Source organism: Labrus mixtus, chromosome 10 (assembly GCF_963584025.1).
Source record: "Labrus mixtus chromosome 10, fLabMix1.1, whole genome shotgun sequence".
Lineage (NCBI taxonomy): Eukaryota > Metazoa > Chordata > Actinopteri > Labriformes > Labridae > Labrus > Labrus mixtus.
This window is the reverse complement of record NC_083621.1, coordinates 21,697,919-21,723,429: the sequence shown is the minus strand read 5'-3', so window position 1 is coordinate 21,723,429 and position 25,511 is coordinate 21,697,919. Positions and strand designations below refer to the sequence as shown.

The 25,511-nt window shown below is 40.0% G+C and overlaps 2 protein-coding genes across 3 annotated transcripts in view; both read left to right on the top strand.

Annotated features, from left to right (window-relative positions):
- The first annotated feature begins 719 nt into the window (after window positions 1-719).
- On the top strand, window positions 720-4,646 carry dcps (decapping enzyme, scavenger). Its single transcript, XM_061048750.1, has 6 exons — window positions 720-1,003; window positions 1,693-1,843; window positions 1,947-2,092; window positions 3,011-3,124; window positions 3,415-3,525; window positions 3,951-4,646. The coding sequence occupies exons 1-6, from the start codon at window positions 797-799 to the stop codon at window positions 4,215-4,217; spliced, it is 996 nt and encodes a 331-aa protein (XP_060904733.1). The 5' UTR covers window positions 720-796; the 3' UTR covers window positions 4,218-4,646.
- A 5,441-nt stretch (window positions 4,647-10,087) lies between these two features.
- Window positions 10,088-25,511, top strand: part of zgc:66433 (uncharacterized protein LOC321250 homolog) — a 31,786-nt gene continuing 16,362 nt past the window's right edge. For both annotated transcript variants that reach the window (XM_061048754.1, XM_061048753.1), the window contains exons 1-2: window positions 10,088-10,245; window positions 25,024-25,106. In XM_061048754.1, coding sequence (XP_060904737.1) covers window positions 10,181-10,245; window positions 25,024-25,106 — 148 coding nt within the window. In that variant the 5' untranslated portion in view covers window positions 10,088-10,180. The remainder of the gene's footprint in view (window positions 10,246-25,023; window positions 25,107-25,511) is intronic.

The window sequence follows — 25,511 nt, the reverse complement described above, 5'->3', positions numbered from 1 at the left end:
AGGGAAGCAGACAAATAGACAAGGTGCCCTACTGCCTGGCATCAGACAAACTTTTCAAACGTAAAATTAATCTCCCTGTTAAGGTGAAGTCGAAGGAGCCCCTGAAGTCCCCCAAAGTACAAAAATAAATATATTACGCTAACAAATATTATCTTGTCACACAAGATAATGACCTCTGTGCACAAAAAAATATTTTGGGGACTTCAAGAGCTCCGTAGAAATTATTATAACCATTCAATGTATCCTATTTATTCAATTCAGACTGACTGCAAGCACTGATGAGCGGTCATTGTATTGTAGCCACTAGTGCAATTCAATGTTTCCTTCAGCATCAATTAATCCTATTTGTATAACGCCAATGTAAAACAAATGTTATCTCAATACACTTTACAAAAAGGTAAATACCCTTTGTTATATAATCTACAAAGACCCAACATTAATCCATCATGAGCATTAAAAGCAACTTTTAGCACAGTTATAGTGGCAAGGAAAAAGTAACGAGGTCTAAACCTCGAGCTGAACCATGAACTCATACAGTACAGGAGTGGAGATGAAAGTGAGGCATTGACCTATTTTCTCTATTGCTTTTTTTTTTTCAAAATATGTTGAATTGAACTACTCGGGGATCAGGACATGAATCGAATTTGAGTTTAAATCATGTTACAATATGAACTCCCCGTAGGAAGAACCATTAATTTATTGCGCGCTCGCGTGTGTTGGTGAGGGGTTGTCTTGGAGATAGACGATCTTTGGTGAATACAGCTCATACAGCAGCACTAGCAGTGCAGAAAGAAACATGTCGGAGACTGCGGCTAAACGTGAAACTAACTGGGTTGAATCTGAAAACTCATCCCACAAAGTTAAGAGGGCGAAAGCTGACGAGGATAATGGCAAGGAAGAAGTTGGAAAGGAATCTGAAGCGGAAAATATTCTGCATGGTTTTAAAACGTGCAAGGTCCTGAGTGATTCTGCTCGGGAGAAAAACATCTTCATCCATGGAAAGGTATGGTTAAGTTATTTTTAATGTTTCGTACTCAGCTACGCTATTTGAAAGCACTAAGACAGCTTTAGTCATATGAATGTTGTTAAGAGCAATTAAAGGGGCGAAAGGGGGAAGTTTCTATTGTTACCATTCAAGGTAGGGAATAATTGGGACGGAAATGCATAACAGTGACTTCCGGTTTGATCATTCAAAATAATAGTCTATCTATAGTGATATAAAATGTGAAGTGTCTTTTCTTAGAAATCAGTTCGACAATGTTTTGCTCACAGTCAGACTGTTGTATGAATATGTGGATTATCACCGCCTGTAGGCAGACATTAAATCAATCAATCAATCAAACTTTATTTATACAGCACCTTTCAGACAAATTAAATTGCAGTTCAAAGTGCTTAACAAGAGTGCAGAAAAGTTATTGACGAAAAGTAGTTTATAAAATCATTGAGAGACCAATGCACACCATAGACTGTAAAAATAAAATATATGTATAAAAATAAAATACGACACATAAAAGCAACAAGATATTAAAATAAATACACAAGAGGAAAATATTTAGAATTGTAGTAGGATAAAAAGACAATACAGTAATGTTAAGATTTGAATTGATATAAAACACTATATAAAAGCCAGACTGAATAAATGAGTTTTAAGACTGCGTTTAAAAATCTCGATGTTGACCATGTCCTCAACAGTTTGCTGATAAAGAGGCTGTGGTTATCCTGGAGAAGACCCCCATCAGAGAGGACACCCTGGTGGACCTCTTCAGTGGTTCAATGCTGAAGCTGGAGATGAAAAACGACATTTACAGCACATATCGATTACAGGCGCCCCATCATCTTAATGGTATAGTCAAAAAAAAAAACAGATTGAAGATAATATGAATCCAGCAGCCACTTTGGTGATCTGAAGGCTAGTTATTTAACTTGTTTTATTTTTTTATTTACAGAGATAAAGACTACAGTAGTGTGTCCAGCTACAGAGAAGCATATAAAGAAATACCAGCGTCAGGAGAGTTTTCTTGTGGAGGAGACTGGGGAGGACTATGAGTCCATCACTCTGCCCTACATTCAGCAGCAGAGTTTCAGTCTGCAGGTCAGTCTTTTTTTCTTCTTGTTTCTATTTTGTGTTTTTTTTTAGCAGAGAACTTGAGCTAGATGGTAGATGTTTCTATGTAAAGAGACCATCAGAAGTAATTTACTAATCCCATTCACACACATTCACACGCTGTTGACGAAGCAGTAGGACTCAACTTGGGGTTAAGTGTCTTGCCCAAGGACACACCAGACATTTGGCTGCAGAACCTGGGGATCGAACCCCTGACCTTCTGGTTTGTACTGACCAACCAACTGAGCCACAGCCGCCCTCAAACATGTATTTGTGTTGTAAAAGATAAATCTTAAAGCTAATATCCATCTGTAGTCCATGCAGGGCCACTAGTGATATGCAGGTTACAGGAAAAAAAGTAAGGTTTAGTAAATCAAAACCTTACTCGATTTCAAATTCTCACTAGGGAGCACATTATCAACAGTCCAACTGACTTTTACACTTAATCAGAACAAGAAATAACCACCAAAACACTTGTGTGTTCAATACCAGCCTCATACCACATCTTATTAGTTCAAAGTGTGCAGAGCTTATTGTCCTTACAATTTTACATTTAAAATATTGAATCTTTATTTCTTTAAAATATCACTTTTAGTTTCGAGTGGCAGAAGCTCAGTCTGTAGGGACTTGGTTTGGTAACCAGTGGGTCACTAGTATAAATCCCATTATGAACCTAGTCTGGCAATTAAGCTGGTAACTGGAGAGGTGCCAGTTCACTTCCTGGGCACTTCCACTCAGCAAGGCTCCGAACCCCCAACGACTCAGTGCTCTTGTCCGTGTGCAAGCCCTCACTCTGTCATCTCTCCATTAACGCGTGTCTGTTTGTGCATGTGTGTGCATTTATGCCTATGATTGTAAAGCATGTATCAACAACATTTAATGCCTTTGTGCTTGTTTTACCCACAGTGGGTATACAACATCCTGGAAAAGAAGGCAGAGGCTGACAGGATCGTTTTTGAAGATCCTGACCCAAAGGTTGGCTTTGTCCTCCTCCCAGATTTCAAATGGGACCAAAAACAGGTGAGAGTCGATAAATAATGACCACAAGAGAAACCACAGCAAGGGTTTTTGCAGATATCTGATATGACAGTGTTTTCAAACTCAGTTTGGCAGATTGCTGATGCCAACATATGATCATATTTTATATCTTTTATATAAAGAGACGTCTTTTTTATAAAGGGATGTTTGGGACAAATATTGACTTCATTTACATACAAGTCGAACTGACCATACATGAAAGTCGCTGCAGTTTGTTTTTCAGTATTGGGTAACATAACATGCCATGTGTATTATCTGTCTTCTTCTTGCAGGTGGATGATTTATACCTGATTGCTATAGCACACTGTAGAGGTATTAGGAGTCTCAGAGACCTGAAGTCTGAGCATCTACCACTGCTGCAGAACATCTTTGAGAAAGGAAAGGTGAGGTTACAAGAATGTTCAGGAGAGCAGAAAATGTCATTTTCATACGTCTTCAATCATAATAGTAGAGGTGAAGGTGTCCAATACATCAAAGCAGGTTAATGGGTTAATGGCACACCACTATTCCCCTTGACTGTATACAACTGTGCACAGTAGCTTTGCAAACATGATGGCAACAAATAACTATGACTGGTTTGGCTTTTCATTGTTTTTTTGTATCTGTCTGAGAAGAGACGCAATGTGCATAAGATTAACTAGTGCACAACTAGTGCTAATTATTCCTTACTTTCAAAGACATTCAGTAGTTGTTTTTCTATTATTAATAGAGTAAGGACAGTACATTACAGTAAACAAAGACTATGGACTTGCTGACAGTAATATCAATCACAGCAAAAGAATGACAATACCTGTTCATTATTACTAAGGAGGCCATCATGCAGCGGTACAACCTTCCAGCCAGTAAGATGAGAGTCTACCTGCACTACCAGCCATCCTACTACCACCTTCACGTTCACTTCACCAAGCTGGGCTACGAGGCACCGGGCTGCGGTGTAGAGCGGGCCCACCTTCTCGCAGACGTTATTCAAAACCTGCAGTCTGACTTCCAGTACTACAAAACTCGGACCCTGTACTTTCCCCTGAGGGCTGAAGACGGACTTCTCAGCAAGTTCAAGGAGACGGGGAAGCTGTAGCATGCTGCACACAATTACTTGTTTTTGTATTTTTGTAGTTTATGTAGTCTTGTGCTCCAGGTGATTTTATTATCATTCTCATATCAGTCCTTTGCCCCTTATGAAAAAGGTAAAGAAAAAGTATAGCATTGGATATGAATATGCTTTTCTTAATGGTATAGCTGAATTTTTCTGTCTAAATTAAACCTTTTTTTTTCTACTCAACCTGTTATTGTGCCGTTATTATGCAAAGTGACATTATTATAAATGAAAATGGATTTTCATCAAACATTGTGGTTGTCAGGTTTAGTGGTAGAATTGCGATTTTTATATTTCCAGTAATATAATGTAACTAAGATCAAACACTAGATGGCAGCATTTCTAATACCAAACTGATTTAACTTGTTTTTCCATTACTGCCTTAATGCAAAATCAAAACAGACTCAAAAACATTGTCTCAGACATCTTTATTTGAGTAGGGTCAATTCATGACAAATGTTATCTCACGACACTTTATAAAAGAGCAGCACTAGACCATACTTGTATTGTTAACAGAGATCCCACAGGAATCCACCATTACCCATACACTTTGCAATATGAATAGTAGAGGAACAAATCCCACCAAAAGGCTTTAGTTTTCCAGATACCCCTACCCGAGGTAGAACAAAGCACAACCATATGTTTTCACAACTGTAACATGTCTAGTTTATGAAATGGATGGTTGTATAATTTTATTTTACTGCAAAATAACTTTTTGGGATCTTACCAAAAATAAACAAAAATAAACCGCAAGGTGCCAGAAATGGCTATCCAAAACAAAGATAAACAAAATGATTTATAATTTCATTTTTCAGAGCAGATGCTTTACTGCTTTCCTTCATACAGCCTGTACCTATTGGGAAGATGAATTTAGTAAATTAATACCATGGAAAACGATTCTTTACAACAAAATATAAAACAACAATTGACTCATAGCGCAGTCTTGGCTGTGAGGGCAGTTTCGTCATGAGCCGGGGATCCGGCTGAAGATTTCTGCCTTTTAATAAGGACAAGGTTTTTTCTTACCACTGTAACTTTTGCTGCTTTGCTAAAGTGCTCATGATTGTTTGACAGATGTGAGAAACTGCCTGACTTCCTTGTATGATACTCAGTGGCCCAGAACATTTAGCTCGTTGATAATTGCCTTGCTCCCAAATTCATGATGTATCATCATGGCAAGCCCTAGTGTTATGTTGGTGTGCATCTTGCATCTTGCAGCATTGTGCAATGATGTCATGGCAGACTGCTTTTACGGAGGTTTTCCTTCAGTGAAGGTTCCTCACATCTTTGGATGGTTTAATGTGCATTTTTAGCCACACACCAGTTCACAAAGTCGTAGAGTTTGTTGAGTACATAATCCTGACAAGAACAAGATGACAGATGTTCACTACTCGCATAGAAGTAGGAGTATTGCTTTACTTCTTCCATGGTGTTCCTCAATACACCTGCTGCAAGGTGTAATATTTGAGTGTCAGACATTGTTGGGATTGCATTCTAAATGCACATCATCACTTTCTTTTGTGTCCTTTTCTTTGAGTAGAGCAGCTTCCCTCATCACAAGGCCAATAGGTAAACTGGTAAACTCCAAATCTGATTTACCCTACCGTTCTACAAGCATAAGTTTGTCTTTGTAGTGATTGAGCAGCTTCTATTTTATCACGAGTTGAGTGCATTTTCAGATTGCTCTTCAACTCTTTCTACAAGGGCACTCAGTGAGTTTACAGCTATATCATGGGATAACAATGTCTGGTCAATTTCTTCAATGAGACCCTGGAAGGCCGTAACATGGATTGACACCTTTTCCTCATTTTGACATTTTTGTTTGGCTGCAGCCACATTTCTTTCAGAAATGTAATGGGCAAGACAGCTTAGGTGATATTTGTTATCAAAAGCATATAGATCTTGATATGCCAGCATCCGCAGCAGAATTTTCGGCTTCAAAAATTTCAGCTTCAAAAAAAATGTTGACCGCGGACCTGTCGAAAAGTTTCATAAAAAAATGTTCACCGAGGGCCTATTCAAAATTTTCGTGAACAAATGTTGACCGCAAACCTGTCAAAAATGTTCATGAAAAAAGGTTGACCACGGTCATGTTTAAAATTTTCATTAAAAAAATGTTCACCGGGACCTGTCGAAAATTTTCATGAAAAAATGTTGACTTCAGACATGTTTAAAATTTTCATGAAAAAATGTTGACTTCAGACATGTTTAAAATTTTCATGAAAAAATGCCTGTCTAAAATTTCTATGAAAAATGTTGTTCTTATCGCATCAGCCTTGGATTCGATTTTGTCCTCAGCCCTTTCCTGCATGTCATCCCCACTCTCTCCTCCCAACATTTCCTGTGTCTTTTAAGCTCTACTACCTACTAAAAGTAAAAAGGATGTGTGTTAAGCCCATTCCTGTACACACTCTACACCAATGACTGCACCAGCCCGTCACCCAACACCGCAAACCGAGCTATGCTCATTGACAAAAACTTTGTCCTGGACTATCACAACACTAATGTAAACTTCACTCAGAGGTGTGAGGTAAACCATCTACATCTCAAAGCCCCTATGAAAAAGGAATTAATAATTGGTCCCCCCTCTCCCTCAGAACCCGCTTCTCATCAATACCCAAACAGTGGAAGTAGTTGACAGTTTCAAATACTTTGGAGTGACACTAGACAATCAACTCAGTTTTGACCAGCACACCAGTGACATCCTAAAAAATAGCCATCAAAGACTGTCAGCCATCCGACCACTGAAAGGACTTTATGTTGCCCCCCCCCCCCCCCCCCCCCCCCCCCCCCCAATCTCCTCCTGCTGCTATATCAGAGCATGATCCAGCCCATCCTAATGTACTGTTCCACCTGATTCTCCAATGTGTTATCTGTTAAAAACAATGGCCAAACTCATTCGCACAACAGCAGCCAGATTAATTTGTCTCCCCACACCCAACCTGGCAGAACTCAACAACAGGGCCATCACAGGCATTGCCACCTTAATAGAAGAGGACATCACACTTCCACTGAGCATCCACCTCACCCCACTTCCCTTAGGACGGAGGTCCAGAACACTGAGGTGAAGAAAGGCTAGCCTGGCTGGCTCACTGTTGGACAGAAACTGGGCTATGAAAAGGAATTTCCCCAAGGGGACAAAAAAGTCTAATGTAATTTTGTTGCTATTGTTGACACTTTAAAATGGGTGGTGTTTGTTTGATTGACTGATTTAAATAATAATAAGTTCAAATGTGTTGTCTGGTTGGTTATAATAAATCCTCTTAGGGTATGGAACTGCAGCTTTTAAATATCTCATTGTCACTTATAGTGGCTTCCCATTTCTGATTGGTTAGAGTGGTGTGTTAGTTTTCTAAATTGAAAGACAGGCATAGATATGTAGTCATTGATGTCACCTATAAAAAGACAACTATTGAAATGTTTGTTTTAATTTTTATTCCATTTCCCCCCTCTTCCCTCTAAGTTTCTGTGACCCCCTATAGAACCCCCTGGCTGCGCTCCGAGGGTCAGGAGGACCTTCACTTTGAAAAACACTGTGTAGGTTGAACAGCTTTGACATACTTGGTATAATATACAATGTGGCCAGTGCATACGAAACATGTGTGGTCTAGGTTGGCCCTTTTTAGCAGTTCATTCCTTGTGCTCTTAAAGATGTTTATGACCAGTTGAAAGAGGAATCAAAGGTTTGAAAGAAAGCCTCAATAGAGCCAAGGTTTCCTTCATGGACAGAAAGGATATCTTAGATATAACAATATGTTATCTGCAATAGTTTGCTTGTGTGCGCTTCTGAGATCATACCTTTATTTACTTCTAGCTAGTACATTTTTTTCTCAGTCCAGTATTTACTTTTAAATCAGGTAGATTCTGACATCTATAGGCCAGGACCTTTAATTTTCAGAAGATAAAAGTATGACGCTCACCTCTTTTAACCTAATGCCCTTGGAGGGCTATTGGAATTAAAGAACATTGATAATTACTGTATCTGGACAGAGCCATTTGGAGTTTGGTGGTTAAATAATAAAGGTGCAGCTTGCCCGCTACCATTAACCGTTTGATTTGGACAGATGTAAAGCATTTGTAATATGACCTCACTGTTTTTTTTAAATTAATAAATATGTAGATTGTAACAAATAACGTGTAAAATGTCTAAATATAATCACATATTTAATTATTTATTATGGAATTTAAGATACTTTCAGAACACTAGGAAAATCCTTTATTGAGGCAAGACATTTCAAGCTCTGAGTAATCTGATTATTAAAAGTAATCTGAGCTTCTTAACTGCAAAGGTCTGAAGTAAACAATCAGAATCAGAATGGGGGTTTTATTGCTAAGTTCATTTACACATACAAGGAATTTGTCTTGGTGTATTGGTGCAAAAACAGTTAACAAAGGAAATGAAGCAAAAATAGCAAGAACTTTAATAATGAAATATAAGAAGCAATTACAAATATATATAATATACAATTTAAAAATGTAAAAATATAAGAAACAAAAAGTACAAAATGTGCAATGAAGGAGCTGTGCAGTTGACAATGAAACAAAGTGTGACAGTCAATAATTTATTAGCAGCACTTTGGGAAAGTTTAGGTTCATTTGGTTCCAAAAAGAAGAATTTATTGTGCCTTTTGGTAGTGTAAGAGTTTCACTTTTTTGGATCCAGTTTAACTAGATGGTTTGCATTTTTTGTAGACATGAGGGTGAAAACTGAAGAACAAAATCTAAATGTAGGCCTTGATGAACACAAATTGTTTATTCATTCTGTTTTTATGCTACTCTAATGACCAAGCTTTATGTTCAGCTTTTTGTTCTGAATATAGGCTAATTGAATGCAATAAAACAGCCTCAACACTAGGTGGCAGCATTAAGTCTCATAATACATATTCTCCCTTTAAACTATCTCCAGCAGGAACCAAATAACTTTTATTCCTTAACACCCGTCAGTAAACTTGAACTTCTGTTCGGCTTCCTTTACGAGAAGAAAGCCAAAAGTGTGTTTAAGTTCAGCAGATCATGTAACCGAGGCTTCCACTAACCTTGGAAAGTCGTCTGTTTTCAGCCTGAGTCAGTTTAGATACATCAGGAACAGAGGAATGCCAACTATGTTAGTTTGATTGTGACCCACAAGGCCAGAGTCCGCATTTAAATCCTGAAACTCCCTTTCTGCAGTAAAGTTAAAGAATCATTGTTTATATAGCTGCTTTCTTTTAAGAGTGTATGTTTCCAGATACCTTTGGGTTAATGTCCTTGTTAAGTTTAAACTAAACTGCAGGACCCAAACTTGTTCAGCTCACCAAGTCAAGGAGCCTTTGTATTTTGTTTAATCTTAACAAAACTACAGGTTCATATTCATACTCAATATGTTAGAGAGGTTAGCTAAGAGTTGGATGAATATATGATTGTCAGAAGATCATTTTGACATCAAGAACTCAAAGTTCAAACATTTCAATCAATCAATCAATCAAAAGCTAATGTTATCAACGTAATTAAACAGGCTGATGGAGTATTCCTGACTTTATTATTCTTTGAGACAATATTCACAATGTTTCACGGAAGTATTGGACAACTATCACATAATCAGGGTGTGTTTTTTATGTTATCTCAAACTAATAGAATACATCATTTGTTTCCTTGTCTGAAGATAGTTGTGGAAATGTTAAATGACCTTACGTTTATGCAAAGTAATCGCAATGTGCTTCATCTTTCATAAATTAAAATTACAGAAATAAAGATCATAGCTCATCTGCTTAATGACGTTTCATAAGTTAAATGTCTAAACTGAACAGGAAATTGAATCAGAAATACTCTTGGTGTTGTGGGTAATCCGTTGCCACCAGGCACATTGTGGCAATTCCGAGTCGCCTCTGAACGCAGCACCACAGAGCAGCGGACTCTCTGGCAAGACTGCGAAGAATAATCCAATAATAAATCCACTAACAACACCGATGTCTTGGCTGCAGGCTCTTAGGGATGAGTTCACCCTGAGACCGTTTGAGATTGAGCAGACACAGTAAGTTTTCCTCCCGTGTTCATGTTGAGCTTTAAACTTCAGCTCTTTGACACATCTACTTTTGTGTTATTGTGATGTTTGACAGGGGATCGATACGTGATCTACTCTTTGTCCTGCAATGCTTTTTGCTTTGTGTGTTTTCTCTTTGAATCAGGGACTTATGTGGCGATGTAGGGAAGGTTTCTGAGCCTGGTTAAAGGGACGAACGATTTAACTCTGGATTCAGGGACTTTCCAATATGTAGACCTGAGACCAAGAAGTGTAAAACATACTATAAAATGATCTATGCCTTTTACCATCACAAACTCAAGTCGACATTAAATCAAGTGTTAAGAAGTTAGAACTCGAGATTTATTGTATTTTAATGATATATGAGATATCAGTTATAAATCTGTGTTTGTTGTAAACTGGTTTTAAGAAACTTATTCATAAAAAAGCACCTGATTATAATCCTGAACTGCCTTGAATTTAGTGTTAAGTGATTTATTTAGGATATATTTGCACACTAGTATATGAGTATGTTTAGCAGTTGAAATCTAAATCCTTAGGCCCCCTCCAACATTTCCCTAACAATGAGTATATCAGACTTATGATTTAGTGTGCTATTAATTTGATATATAAAATGCTTTTTATTGTACACATGGAAATGCATTTTAAAATATTCAAGATACATATTCTTTACACATAAAATATGACTTGCTGTTGCTATAATATGTGTAAAGTCTGCAGGCTACCAGCCCTCATGCAGTCTGTCGCTCTTTTTTACATTATAAACTTTTCAATCTGAAGATATATTCTCCATTCCTCTTCATCCTTTCAGACTATAGGATCATGCACACACAGTGTCAAAGTGTCAGAGGCACAGGGTGGTTCTTTTTTTAAAAGCAGCAGCATTCATATGGTGTCACAACCACCAAACAATGCCATCATTATTCCTTACAATACAGTGTAACAGCACATTTGACAACGGTTTAGATAGCTCGCTTTAGCAGCATATTGTTAGCCAGCGAGCCCATAATTACATTACATGGATTTCGCTGACTCAGCAGATCAGGAAAGTAAGTTCCAAGGTTCCTTAAAAAACACAACAGTAACACACTGGCGTCCAGCTGCTGCCGGTGTCCATAGGTTATGTTGTAATTCAGGTGTATGATGGTGTGTAAACCTGTGACTCAGGGTATTTCACAATGGTCATGACAAGAGTGTTGTAGTCCACACACACACCGAGACCAAGACATACCCGAGACCAGAGTGCTCCAAGACCAAGACAAGACCTAACACTTCACCCCAAGTTGCTCCTGCTGCTTCGTCAGTGGAGTATAATTGTGTATGAACGGGATTAATGACTTTTCATTTTAGCAGCTTCTACCATCAAGACTTAAAGCGCTATGCAAGTTGATTTACTAGATCACATTCGTCAGTGTCTTTCTGTATTTCAGAGCTGCTTGCTGGTTGAACATGAGCGCAGATGGCAGGAGGTAGGAAGTGGTGCTGGCACTAAGGGAACGAGGAGGTTTTGCGAGAGAGATTTTTTGCTTTGGACTTAACATCGACTCAGAAAGTTGCATTATTTTTTCCGTTTAAATTCCTCTACTTGTGTGCCTGCTCTTGCTTCAATAAACACAATGAGAAACACACACTAGTTTCTACTACTTTCTGTTTTAACGCCCCTGTTACGCCTAGCCGTCAATGTAATGCTGAGGAGCGGTAATGGTGGGGTGTAGTCGATGTGCTGTTAGCAGACATAGGAGGTAGAAACGGAGGCGTAACTGAGATGAAACCACATCCCTGTAACACAGTGTGTGTGTTTGTGTGTGTGCTTGTGTGTGTGTGTGTGTGTGTGTGTGTGTGTGTGTGTGTGTGTGTGTGTGTGTGTGTGTGTGTGTGTGTGTTTGTGTTTGTGTGTGTGCTTGTGTGTGTGTTTTTGTTTGTGTTGTGGCGTGTGTGTGTGTGTGTGTGTGTGTGTGTGTGTGTGTGTGTGTGTGTGTGTGTGTGTGTGTGTGTGTGTGTGTGTGTGTGTGTGTGTGTGTGTGTGTGTGTGTGTGTGTGTGTGTGTGTGTGTGTGTGTGTGTGTGTGGAGCTTGTGCTGTTTCTTAACAAGTTGTGCCTCACCTTTCTGCAGCCCTGTAACGCTTTGTAAATCAAATTCTGGAACATCAGTATTACAACACATTGCTGGGTCAATGTAAAAAAGGCTCGAGTAAGCAAGCCGAGTTCAAGACAGTTTCGTTTTATCAGCCGATCAACCTTAGCTGTGACCCAAGAAGGCAAAATGAGAAGAGATCCCAGCATTTGGAAGACTATGTTGTGTGTAAACTCTCTCACACACACACACATGACCCAGTGCAGCAGGCTTAGGGCAGAAGTATGATTACAAGGCTATTTACATTACAACAAAAAGGGACTGGAAAAAAGGGCCGAGAGAATGCACAAAGGGACAGAGAGAGAGAGAGAGAGAGAGAGAGAGAGAGAGAGAGAGGGAAGATGGTTTCCAGATGTGAGCTGGAATTCAGAGTACCACAGAGCACCTCCTCCCACTTTCTGTACTGTGTGAGATCGGGTTCAGCCCATGCATGTTGTACTTTAGAGTATGGGAGACAGGGAGAGGCTACAAAAAGACGAGGAAAAGGGCACTGCAGGGGTGAGCGAGAGGAGATCCACATCTGAATCCAGAAAGCTGTCTTTATCTCGACTGTCTTTAAGTGGACTGAAGTGTATGATGTGTTCATCATGTTTCAGTAAATGAAGACGTTTGAATTCAGAAAAAAGGCTGATTCAGTGCAAGGCAAGGCGAGGTGAGGTATTGACTTTGACTGGATGTAATATAGGCCTTCCTATTTTTATTTATTGAATTTGTATTTTACCCGTATTTTAACAGGAAGTACCATCGAGATCAAGAATCTCTTTTGAAAGACAGACCTTGCCGGTGAAGCAGCCAAACAATCATTGACACACTAGAAGACAGCATAACACAACATAGAAAAATCACAACAACAACCAAAAACACATAAACAACCACATTGAAAAATCTGAAACATTTTAAAAATGTGTATTCAAATACACAAGTGACCCCATGCCTTTGCCCCCACCTCCTTAAAGACACTGGTGGCTCAGTGGTTAGTGCGCGCGCCCATGTATGGAGGCTATGGTCCTCTAAGCGGGCGGCCCAGGTTCAAATCCGGCCTATGGCTCCTTTCCCGCATGTCATGCCCTACTCTCTCTCTCCCTGATCTATCCACTGTCCTATCTCTCCATTAAAGGCACAAAAAGCCCAAAAATAAATCTAAAAAAAAGAAAAAGAAAGAGTGTCTAACTGTAGCTCTAACTATGTGATTGTTCAGTACACACTTTTGAAATACATGAAATACTTTTATTGTCAAACATTAACATGTCTTCCAGTTATCACTGTCTCTCTAACTTTTCCCATGACTTCCTCACTCTCCCAGCCCCTTTCTCCTTTGTTATCATGTAGTCCAGACACAGGGCAGTTTCAGGAAATACCAACATCCACTTTTTTTTTCTAAGAAGAGAAACTGACCAACATTCCTCTGAGGTCTATCAACAGAGAGCTGAACACATGCACACACACACACACGCACACGCGCACGCACACGCGCACGCACACACGCACGCACGCACACACACACACACACACACACACACACACACACACACACACACTCTATCCCTCTCAATCTCACTGTTAGCTATATTGACATAGTAGGATAGAAATGTTATTTCAGTGCGACTAAGTAATTATTGATCATGATCAGTGATTTAAAAAATGTATAAAGAAAAATTCAACCTTAACAGTGTTTCCAGCGGCTGTGGCTCAGTTGGTAGAGTCGGTCGTCTCTCAACCGGGAGGTCAGAGGTTTCAATCCCCAGCTCCTGCAGCAACATGTCCGAGGTGTCCTTATGCAAGACACTTAACCCCAAGTTGCTCCCGCTGCTTTGTCGTTGTGTTGTTGAACTCAAAATCTATTCAATTATTTTGCCGTTTTAACAATACTACTTGGTGTTGTATTATATATTGTTGGAAAGCCTGATTAGTCACCTTCACAACACGGTATAACTTGTAGGGATCGTGTATTACTGGAATGAGCAACACAGCTAAACGTGGAGGTAGTGCCCAAAAGAAATGTGCCAAAATCCACTACCCACACGTTTAGCTGTGTTGCTCATTATACATGATCTCTACAAGTTATACCGTGTTGTGAAGGTGACTAATCAGGCTTTCCAACAATATATAATACAACACCAAGTAGTATTGTTAAAATGGCGAAATAATTGCCCGAAATAACGTTTCCGAACTCTTTTTGAGGAGTTTATTATAGAACCACTGATTAGATAGGTCGTCTGTATCTGTCATTTAAATTGTTTTGAAAGACGGAAAGGCTTCCTAATCTTAGAACAGACAGAGTTGATCTCCTATAATGACATATTCTTGTTTTTAGAGGCTTCTAATTAAAAACAAGAACACTAGTAACTCCTAGTTATTTTGAGGGTATGATAGATCTATAGTGAATGCTTTACAAAATCCCGTTTCGTTTGCTCTTTCCCTGTAATCACCAGTCTGTGCTGTATTGCTCGATCACACCTGTGTGTCACTTCCTTCCCCGTAGCCTGGAAGCCAAACGTCAACTTAGTGTAATTGGATTGACCCAGATTTAGAGGAGAAGCACCAAACTTGATGTGTTTTACATTTCTATGATTTTTTTTTTTTAAGCTTTCCAGAAAGACCTTGTGTTCGCTATCGCATTATAACTTTCTCTCTCATCTTTGTTATGTAAGTAACACCAATGATCCTTCCCTCTCTGAAATGAAGCCACTCTATGTCGGTTTAAGTGACTGATTTATTCAATTTCCAAGGTGTCTGACATCCTTCCTGCACTGAAGGAAGAGAGAGAGATTCAGGATGCAAATTTGAACAAACCTGGTTTCTGAAATTAGCCACAGCCGAGGAAACACACTTTGAAGGGTCTGATGGTCACTGTGACTCGTGGTTTTTACTTACAGAGGCTTTTTTTCTTGCAGTTGCCTCAGCACTGAGATGATACTTATTTTTGTACTAGGATGGTATATTAGATGGCAGAGCATATTTTTTTTAGAAGTAAATCTTTGAGCCTTGACTTGAAATCTGACTCGTCATTTGATAAACATATTTCATTTTCTCTATTGAACAATTAAAACAAGTCAAATCGCAATGTTCTGAACAGCAACAATCCATCATTTCAGTCTGGTTTAGTATTGACTCATTATATTGTTTGTGTCTGACAGGATATAGTTACAGGGAGTCACAGGTTTAACCCTTACATCACCTTGCAGCCACACATAAATACTCAAGAGCTGTAGTGACTGTTGGTAGATAAGCTTCCTACTTATTAGCGTGATTAGCTGCAACAGGCTGTTGCGGGTCCACTAGTCACCCTGTTCCGACAGGAAGAATGATTAACATGAGACTGTGTCTTCATGCAAGCATTTGATGATCAGTGACAGTTTGCAGTTGGCCAATTTAGCTTGAATATAAACTTCTATTTTATAGCTTTATATACAAAATGGGAAAATGTAATATTAGAGAAGTACTTATTGTCTGTTGTTTAACCTTTTATTTCAGCATCTATTTAAGATTATAGTGGTGACACATACAGAGCATGATTTCTATTTGCAGATATAATGTACCTATACTCATATTAAAGAGGTTACATTAAGAGCATCTGTTAACCAGGATGAAATGCTCTATGTCTTGTATGTATTTTTTGAAAATGACATAAAAGTTAAAGGAAGAATGTGTGACTTTTTGATCCAGTAGATGTCGCCCTTGAGCACCAGCATGTACCCAAAACAAACTGCTGTTTGGCAACACCTCAACCTTACTGAAGCCTCCGCTCTCCTCCAGCGGCACACCTCCAATCCCCACTCCACTCGCATTCACACGAAGGAGTTATCAGTTACAACACACCATAATTAAGCACAATTACTATTATTTAATCTATCTTGAACGTCTCAAAACTAGAAACCATATTAGTAGTTTTAGTGTCAGAAATTGTTCAGTCTGTTCTTAAGATTCTTCTATGTGTGTACCGCATGTAATGTTGCTCAGCTAGGTGGGTATAAGGTTTCATTACAACCTAACATATGTTAAGTTGAAAGTGAATGTATTTTCTCTTTTCTGTAGGAGTGTGGTCGATATTAGAGCATGACCTTTCAGATCGTTTTAAGACTTTATATTGTTTGACTTATTACCTACCCTGCCCTTGCACATTAAACGTTTTTACATGCATTTATAAGCTCTGCTTTTGGAAAAGCTGTAAGTCGCCCTCCGATTTACCTCTTTCACTCTCACTAAGGCCTCTCCTTTGCAAATGAAAAAACTTCTGCTTTTAGATATCTCTCTTACTCTCTGGTTTTTAATGCATCAGCCCTTTCAAAATGAAAGTTGTAGGGCTACAGTATCTCAGTCAGTAGGGACTTGGGTTGGGAACCAGAGGGTTGCTGGTTCAAGTCAGAGTGCGGAGGTGATCAAGGATGGAAATTGGTCTGGTAGCTGTAGAGGTGCCAGTTCACTTCCTGAGCTCTGCCGAGGTGTCCTTGAGCAAGACAAGAAAGCCCCTCCCTGTCACTGTGGTTGTCTTTTACCAGCCACTTTATTTCACCTGGTAGCATTGTGTAACGATGTACAGTATAAATAATTATGGAGGCTTATAGTATTCAATCAGTAGGCTATATATAATATAATGAAGAGAAATGTTTCAGCTACTGCACATGCTCTTTTTCTCCTTGTAAACAGGTTTATTTTAGTTTATTATGTTGAGGCTGGTTGGGTTTTCTTTCCAATGCAGCCATGTCCTATGTCCTGATTTAGCTGCAACTAAACCTCTACTGAGAGGCAGGATTATAAATATATAGTTCATATATGAGCGTATATGAGATGTTTTAAATGTCACTGTCTTCACTTTAGTAGACCAGAGAAAGATGTTTTTACAAGTCACTGTTTGTTCAGTTCTCAGTACGTTACAGCTCCTAAGTGAAACTGCAGTGGTTTGTTTTGTTGCTGTCCTTTGTTTTGCTTTTTAAGACATCCGAGGTTGTGTTAATTTCTTACTGCTGAAAACACCCCATGTCCTGAATCATAAGAAAGGTATTTTAAAAAACATCATAACTAGGGATTTTTATTGTAAAGAACTTTCTGGAATTGAAATGTCTTTATAATTGTATTAACTGAAGTTTAGCATAACTACAATTAGCAATGATTTTGTAACAGTATTTACAGATGCTGCTTTGACCACGAGTCACAGCCACAGCTGGCTTTTTTCAATCATCAGCAAGACATCCTTTTAAACACACCTTCAGCGAGTTGACCCGTTGTAATGGAGATGCTAATCCTTACTGCAGTGGGCTAAAGCCATTTCAGCACATAGCCTATCATTGTAAACACTGACATAAATACTGACACCAGAAGGGGGCGGGGCTATGTGGTCATTAAGCTGCTCATAAAGTCGGATGGGGAACAAACAGTAGACCTTGATTCAATTAACAGTATTTTTACGCCACAAAGATAAGTTTAGCAAATTTACCCGACAAAACTAAAAGTTGACCTATTATGTTGTGGTCCGTCGAAAATAGACTCACGGCGTATGTGGACCAGAGCAGAGCGTAGTGGCGCTGGTGGCCTAGACGTTAACCGGATTGAGAGGCTGCAGAACCAGACTGGGCCTCCGTATTGCAGGACACTTTGGATGGTGGAGCAGAAGAACATGTGTAAGATCTTCTCACGGGCTCCGAATGATCTGAGTCTCCTCAGAAAATAAACCCTCTGTTGGACCTTGTTACAGAGGTAAACCACATGGTGTGTCCAGGAAAGACCACTGTCTACATACACTCTCAGATATTTAAAAGATGAGCACTGTTCATCTAATATGCCCATCGTGAATGATGACTGGTGGAGGTGCATACTGTGTGTTACCAAAGATACCTGACAAGCTTGATAAGCTGACACATCCTTGTGGAGCGTCGCTACTCGTTGTGACCAGGGGGGAGTATGTGTCATTTACTCTCACCCGCTGCTGTCTGTTGATGAGGAAGGAGTGGTACCAATGAATTAAATAAGGATTCATCTCCAACTGATGCATTTTTGGAGAGCAACACGTGTGGTTGAATTGTATTGAATGCGGGTGAGAGGTCAATGAATAATACTCTAGCATAATGTTTACTTTTTTGAGTGTCCAGATGCTTTGAGACAAGGTGCATGAGGGTGGCTACAGCATCTTCAGTGCTGGACCCCTACTAGTCAAACTGGTAGGGGTCCAAACTGTCCTGTACAGACTGAGAGACCATGTCAGGGATGATTTCTTCCAGTGACTTCATTAAAACCGAGGTTAAAGCTACAGGCCGGAAGTCATTGAATTCCTTCGGGCATGCTTTCTTTGTGGTATTATGTGTGAGGTTTTCCAGGCGGTGGGGACAGTGTGTGTGTCCAGGAACATGGGCTGCCACACTGGGGCAAGTTCTTTACTGTAGTTTTTCATCACAGAGGCACTGATGTTGTCGGGGCCGGTGGACACCTGACCCACTGAGATTTCTACCCTGTCATCAGTCCGCTAATGTACTGACCTCAACACATCACTGCAGCTCTCTCCAGTTGTAAGGTCCTCAAACCTTGTGAAGAAAGTGTTCAGCTCTACAGCAGAGGCAAGTTCATTCATTGTTACAAATGACTAATGTTGTTTTCTTGGCATACCTGCCATATTTTTCATGTTCTCCTACATTTTCCTGAGATTACCGTCATTAAAAGCCTCTTCCAGGTGTCTCTTGTGTGCAGGTGTCTCAAAGACCTCTCTCAGCACCTCCCAGTTAGTGCAGTCAAAGCAGGCTCCCAAAGCATCCTTGCTGTCCTGGGTCCATTGTCTTAACTCCTTGATCTGAGGTGTATTGCTTTTCAGTTTGGTTACATACGTTGGGATGAGATACACCACATTATGGTCAGCGTTAGATATTGGTGGTTTGCTCATGGATTGATATGCATTGCTGATGTTTATGTAGAATTTGTGTTTTCCTTCCTTGTTCCACATTTTACAACCTGTTGAGAACCTGGAAGCGTTTTCTCTAGGTTGCAGGAATTTAGGTCTCCAAGAACAATGGCAGGGGCATTTGGGAATTGTTGTTGTAAATTACAAACACACTCTGCTATTGAGGCAGCAGCACGCCATGCTTTGCCGCTGGGTGGGACATAAACAACAAATAACAGAATGTTGCCGAATTCCCGAGGGAGGTAAAAAGATCTTAATCTAATGCTCAGCAGTTCAAAGTAACTGTTACATATTACATGCTTGATTGAATTTTGACAGCACCATCGCTCATTTATATAAACACAGAAGCCTCCCCCCCTTGTTTTCCCCGAGCCTTCGTTCCTGTCAGCACGAATAAGTGAGAATCCGTCTATTTCAAAAAGAGTCTTTTACATAACTAATCTATATTAAAAGTCTATCAGATATCACAAGTACAGCCCTTCACTTGAGTACAGAGAAATCTGACTGTGCAGTTGCTGCTATAGTCACAAGGACCGCTGGCTGGATGCCTGAGGCAGATGTTCAGATGAGACAGCTTTTGATTGAGTGAAAACAGCTATTAAGATACATTTTTTTTATCTGATGAAAAATGTTGTCTTGCTTTCTTTAAAAGTCAATCATATGACCTGCGGAAAATGATTAAAAAACAGGCTGTTTCTTCTGTGTGCTGTTAATCACCTCATCTGACACCAGTATAAATACAATAAAAGCCAGAGGCACTCGATCTCAAACTATAGAAATATTCATCCTTAATGCTGTTGATCACGCTGGCTTTGTAGTAAAAGGAAACAATATTAATTCTAGTCTGTTTTATAAAAGCTCCAGAAACTCCTGACAGGAGCTTTAAGGGTGCAGCAGTAGAAGAGAATATTATTCTTAAAGACTGTAAGCTCATTCTTCTCTAACAGCTCTCACATGACTTAGGTTTAGCCCTGCTTTTACAGTGCACAGCCGCACAACCAAGAGTATTGTTTTGTCAAAGCTTCACAAGGAGTCGTAAATGTATTTTAATCATGTTATGTAAAGGAGGGTGCATTACAAGAGGTCTTGAACTAGTCACAGCTATAGTGACTGTAACTGTGTCAAAAAACAACAACATTGCTGCTGGTGCTTTATTAAAAGTCAAATATAAAATCTCAATTTAAAGCTGTTGCACTCAATTGATTTGTAAGATCTTAGGCTCTGTCTCTGCTGCTGATTAATTGTTGTCATTCTCTGATACTTTGGTCCCTTATTGATGTGGTTTACCAGTTTAGTGGTGCTTGTACGGGTGTAATTTGACAGAAGTGGTGTGAATTTGTTATTAAAGCTTGAAGTTAGTGCTGCTCAATTATGTAAAAAATCATAATCACGATTATTATGATTGGTATTGAGATCACAAGTATTAAACAGGATTACTCATAGATTTTACAACATCAGCATCACATGCATTTATTGAATTTAAACACCCTTAACACTTCTCTCAACCAGAAGTTAAAGAGTTCGATCCACCACTCCTGCAGCTAGACACTTAACCCCAAGTTGCTCCCGCTGCTTCGTTGGCAGAGTTTGTATGTGTCTGAATGGGATTAGTTAGTAACCTCTGCCTTTAGTGTGTGAATGTGTAGGTGTGACCTGTGGCGTTGAAGCGCTTTGAGTAGTCACACGACTTGAAAAGAGCTTAAGTCCATTTACCATTCTGAAAAAGAGCAGTACATGAAGATAAATGTGTAGAAACATATATACACTACCAGTCAAAAGTTTGGACAAATAACAGTATTATCAATACTACAGTATATTATGATATAGCTACTGTAAGCTGTTTCTAGGGCACACCTTAGAAGGGTGCCTGCTGGAGTCTCTCAGCAGGCACAGGGGGCTGACGGAGCTCAGCAGGCACAGGAACAGGAGACAGACGAGGCTCATCAGACATTTGCAAAAGGGGCTGATGGCATTCAGCAGGCACAGGGGGCCCGGAGTCGCTCAGCAGGCAAAGGCGGCAGACAGCGCTCCACCGTAACTGGTGGCAGACGGCGCTCTGCAGGAACAGGGACTGAGAGCAGACGACGCTCTGCCGGAACTGGTAGCAGACGACGCTCTGCAGGGACTGGAAGCAGATGGCGCTCCACCGTAACTGGTGGCAGACGGCGCTCTGCAGGAACAGGGACTGGAAGCAGATGGCGCTCCACCGTAACTGGTAGCAGACGACGCTCTGCAGGGACTGGAAGCAGATGGCGCTCCACCGTAACTGGTGGCAGACGACGCTCTGCAGGGACTGGAAGCAGATGACGCTCCACCGTAACTGGTGGCAGACGACGCTCTGCAGGGACTGGGACTGAGAGCAGACGACGCTCTGCAGGAACAGGGACTGAGAGCAGACGACGCTCTGCCTGAACTGGTGGCAGAAGGCGCTCTGCATGGACTGGAAGCAGATGGCGCTCCACCGTAACTGGGAGCAGACGGCGCTCTGCTGGAACTGGCGGCAGACGGCGCTCTGCTTGAACAGAAACACAAGGAGGCTGAGGCTCTGAAGCACTGGGAGGCTGAGGCACTGGGGAGCACAGGGGCAGAATCACTGGGGCGCTGGGAAGCGATGACTCTCCGGCCAGCAATGCCTCTGGCGCGCTGTGGAGCGATGACTCTGAGGCGTTGGGCAGAAAATGTCGACGGGAGCCATGGTAGCCACTTCTCCTTCTTTGGCCTCCACGGCTACCAGAAAAAATGGCCAGGCGGGTACTAGTCAAAGGGGACTGCTCAATCTTAGCAGTGCTCCTGACTTCCAAGGAGGCCATGCGAAAAATGCCTTGGATATATTGTACCCTACCAAAAAAAATCCATTCTGTCCAAAGGTTCTGCTGGGTCCATTTTTGGTCATATTATAGGTCACGTTCCAGTGTGAAAAAAAACATAGGAGGTTGAGAAAATCAAAGTCATTTATTTTAAACAAAATGTCCAAACTGAAAAAATCCACAAGCCAGAAGGAAACCACAGGGAAGATCTGACTCTGAGAAAAAATCTGACAAAGAGTGACAACCAACAACAGAACATAGACTGAAACTTAACAATGATCGGACAAGAGGGAAGGAACACTGAGACTAAATAGACATGGGGAAATCAGACAAATGGTGAGACATAATGAGGGCAATCAGGTTTGGAGGGAAATCACAGGCATGAAGAAAATACAAGACAAGAAACACTGGGGAAAAGAACTACAATATAAAACACAATAGAAACTTTACAAAATAAAAGAAACTTTACAAAATAAAAACAGGAAACACTAAAGACTAAACTAGGAAATATTAAGACAAAAACACACAAGGGAAACAAGCAACACTACGATAGACAGAAATAGACAGATATGAGAAATTAAATGTGTGTGTGTGCATATGTGTGTGCGTTGTTTCTATGCTATCATTCTTTCCCACAGTAAAGGTCTGAGAAGTGGCCAAATGGAAATGTTTATCTTCACTCTGTTAGTCAATGCTCTTGCTCACTGTGGGTGGTAACAAGGTTATATCATCCATCTAAAAAAAGGCAGATCTCCTAGTGGTCGGAATTCTTCTGTTTGCTAATCCATTATATAAACAGGTTAGTACACACTCACAGACTCTCACTCTGTCTAGTTCGCAGGTACACACATTTGGTAAAATGTGTTTTTTTTTCACTGCAGACCATGCAAATCTGTAGAGGGATAATCTAAACTAAGGCAAAAATAATGAGCAATTGTGAGAAATAGTACATTGCAAAATGAAAAAAAACAATGTAACTTGCTTTTCCATTCCACTGTTCATGACCATCAGAGGATGTTCTTAGCCCTGTATACGATCTGTGTGCACAAATGCAAGTCAGGTGTCAGAAACAACAAAAACATATTTGACCTGAGATGGTGTAGGGCATAGGGCCTACCAGTGACCTTCAGTGAAACATATTTTTTAGGGGTCTCCTTTTAAATTTTGCTTGTCAGGTTGCAAAACAAGTTCATATATGTTTTGCATTCATATATGAATTATTTTTTAATTATGGCATAATACAGCACAGCCTGTAGTAGACCTGTTCACCTCAAAGTCCTCAACACACTTCCTTCTTTTACTCTCCTTCAAGGAGTCGAGTTCATTAGGACGTGGGCCCCAATGCACCCATGGCCAGGTTACCCACTGTATGACTTAATCCTGAAAAACTTTAATAATTCATTGTTTATTAATCATAGAGTCATATTCTAATGGAATTGTTGATCTTCGAGCTCCCGCAGTTCATTAACACTTTGGCTCAGCTTTGAACCAGGGTGCAAACAGTATACTGGAAAGATTTAAAGTCACTCACATTTGCACATGTCGTTGACAAAAAATATAGTTTGACAGTTTGTTAAACAACAAGAATGGCTTGCTGAGCAGCCGTGTCATTGGCAAAAAAAACAAATAAAAGATATTGAAACAAATGATATGCCATAGCCATCTGAAGTAGCAAACAGAACAGAAGTTCTGAACAGTAAGTTCAGAGGGATCCGTTCTCTAACAATGCAAGGGACGCTGGAGCGGCTGAATGTCCCCTTGAACTGTATCATATGTTCCTCATCGACTGATAGTTTAGATGTTTGTGTTACTCAGCCTTTTTGGTGAATTGTGACTGGACTTGAGCTTTATTTATTTTATTATTATACTTTTCATGTATAAATCAGAAAAAAGTATGGCTCTCTATGTTGTTAATGGAATTTACTGGCCTTCAAGTATCCTGTACACATGCGTTTTAGGTGAACGTAATTCTGGTGTGATTGTATTGATAGTTTTACCTATAGCTTGTGAGCTCATTTCTTTTTACATGTTGGCTCGTTCATGCAAGTCATGATGGTTGTTGGCTTTTCCTCGTAGACATTATGGTGGACTGTAATTAGAAGACTTGTTATTTAAATTTACCTGGTATGTGTTGAAAAACCGTCGATCCCTCACCAGAGGGACACATTGTCTACAGGTATAACATTTGTTTTTCTGAATTGTGATTTGTCAACCATTCGCACCTCTCCAGAAGAACCCTCTCATCCAAATATGGTTATTTCTTCTCTAGAAAACTAACATTGTTGTGGCCAAATGCTGATGTCTATGGTTCATATTCAAAGTTGAGAAACCAATGGTTGCCATCCCGGATAACTATGATTAAAATATCTTCAGTAGATTCGTAGGGACTACTATATTAGTAATGTACTGAACTTGCTATCTCTGTAATGCCCTTTGTTGTTTTTTTAGGTTTTTAAAACTAAACCATACCAAGCCACTTTTGAAGGTCAGAGTACAGGATCAGAGTGGATTTATGACAAGAAACTTTACAGATATGTTCTGGGGAGCTCTGAGACTTATTTAAACTTGTTGATAAGGTATATCATTTGTTGACCTTTAATGGAAATAATTACACTATGCTTTGGTATGGTCACTACACAAATGTAACCCCTTTGTAAACCAGGGAACCTCAATACCCTATAGGTGCTCAGTTTGACATTTAATGATAGGGCATAGAGGCTATGTAAGTTATATAAAGTAAATTACAGAGCCTGGGAAGTGCAATGAGGGAAAAAAAGTTTGTGCACCAATTTATGCCCTCGTAGTTTTTGCTCTTAATGAGACAAGTTTAGCTCGGGAAAGGATTCAGTAGCAAAATGTGTTTTTGTTATGTTGTCATTTAAGTACTGCATAAAAGTTATGTTGAGGCTGATCCTCACTCTCTCTCTCTCCCCGTTAACCAGGAGTGGCTGCATCTCCATGGCATCAGGACACCAGGATGTAACGACCAATCAGGACCCTGCTGAGGTCATGGAAGAGCTCTCAGGTAAAAGCTCCGACACATCCTCAGTTAATGTTTTCCCGTAACTTGAAAGAATAGAGGCACTTTGAATGTTAAAGGGACACTTCAACCATTTGCATTAAGCTTTGTATCATTAGAAACCTGGTAGTATTTTTGAATGGTCGTGCATCCCACCCTCATTTTCCACTGAGACGGGGAAATCTTTGTATTTCTTGTCTGAAAAGGAGCTTCCAGTGACGCAAAAATTGTCCTTTTGCATCATCGGTGGCTGTTGTGGTTAGCGGGGGTGAAACTACAACGCTAGTTCATCATATTTCCGACCACTGAAGCTACAGAACTGTCACAGATCAGTGGGTGGGACCTCACTCCCAGAATCAAAACTTAACGTCTGCCATATTGCTTGGATGCTAACAGGCTCTATTGAGAAAG

What these genes read in the sequence shown, in the direction of transcription:
- dcps (XM_061048750.1), top strand. Translation starts at nt 797, where the DNA reads ATGTCGGAGACTGCGGCTAAACGTGAAACTAACTGGGTTGAATCTGAA. An exon ending in GGCGCCCCATCATCTTAATG is followed by an intron (nt 1,844 to 1,946) that starts GTATAGTCAAAA and finishes TTTTATTTACAG; the next exon opens with AGATAAAGACTACAGTAGTG. An exon ending in AGCAGAGTTTCAGTCTGCAG is followed by an intron (nt 2,093 to 3,010) that starts GTCAGTCTTTTT and finishes TTTTACCCACAG; the next exon opens with TGGGTATACAACATCCTGGA.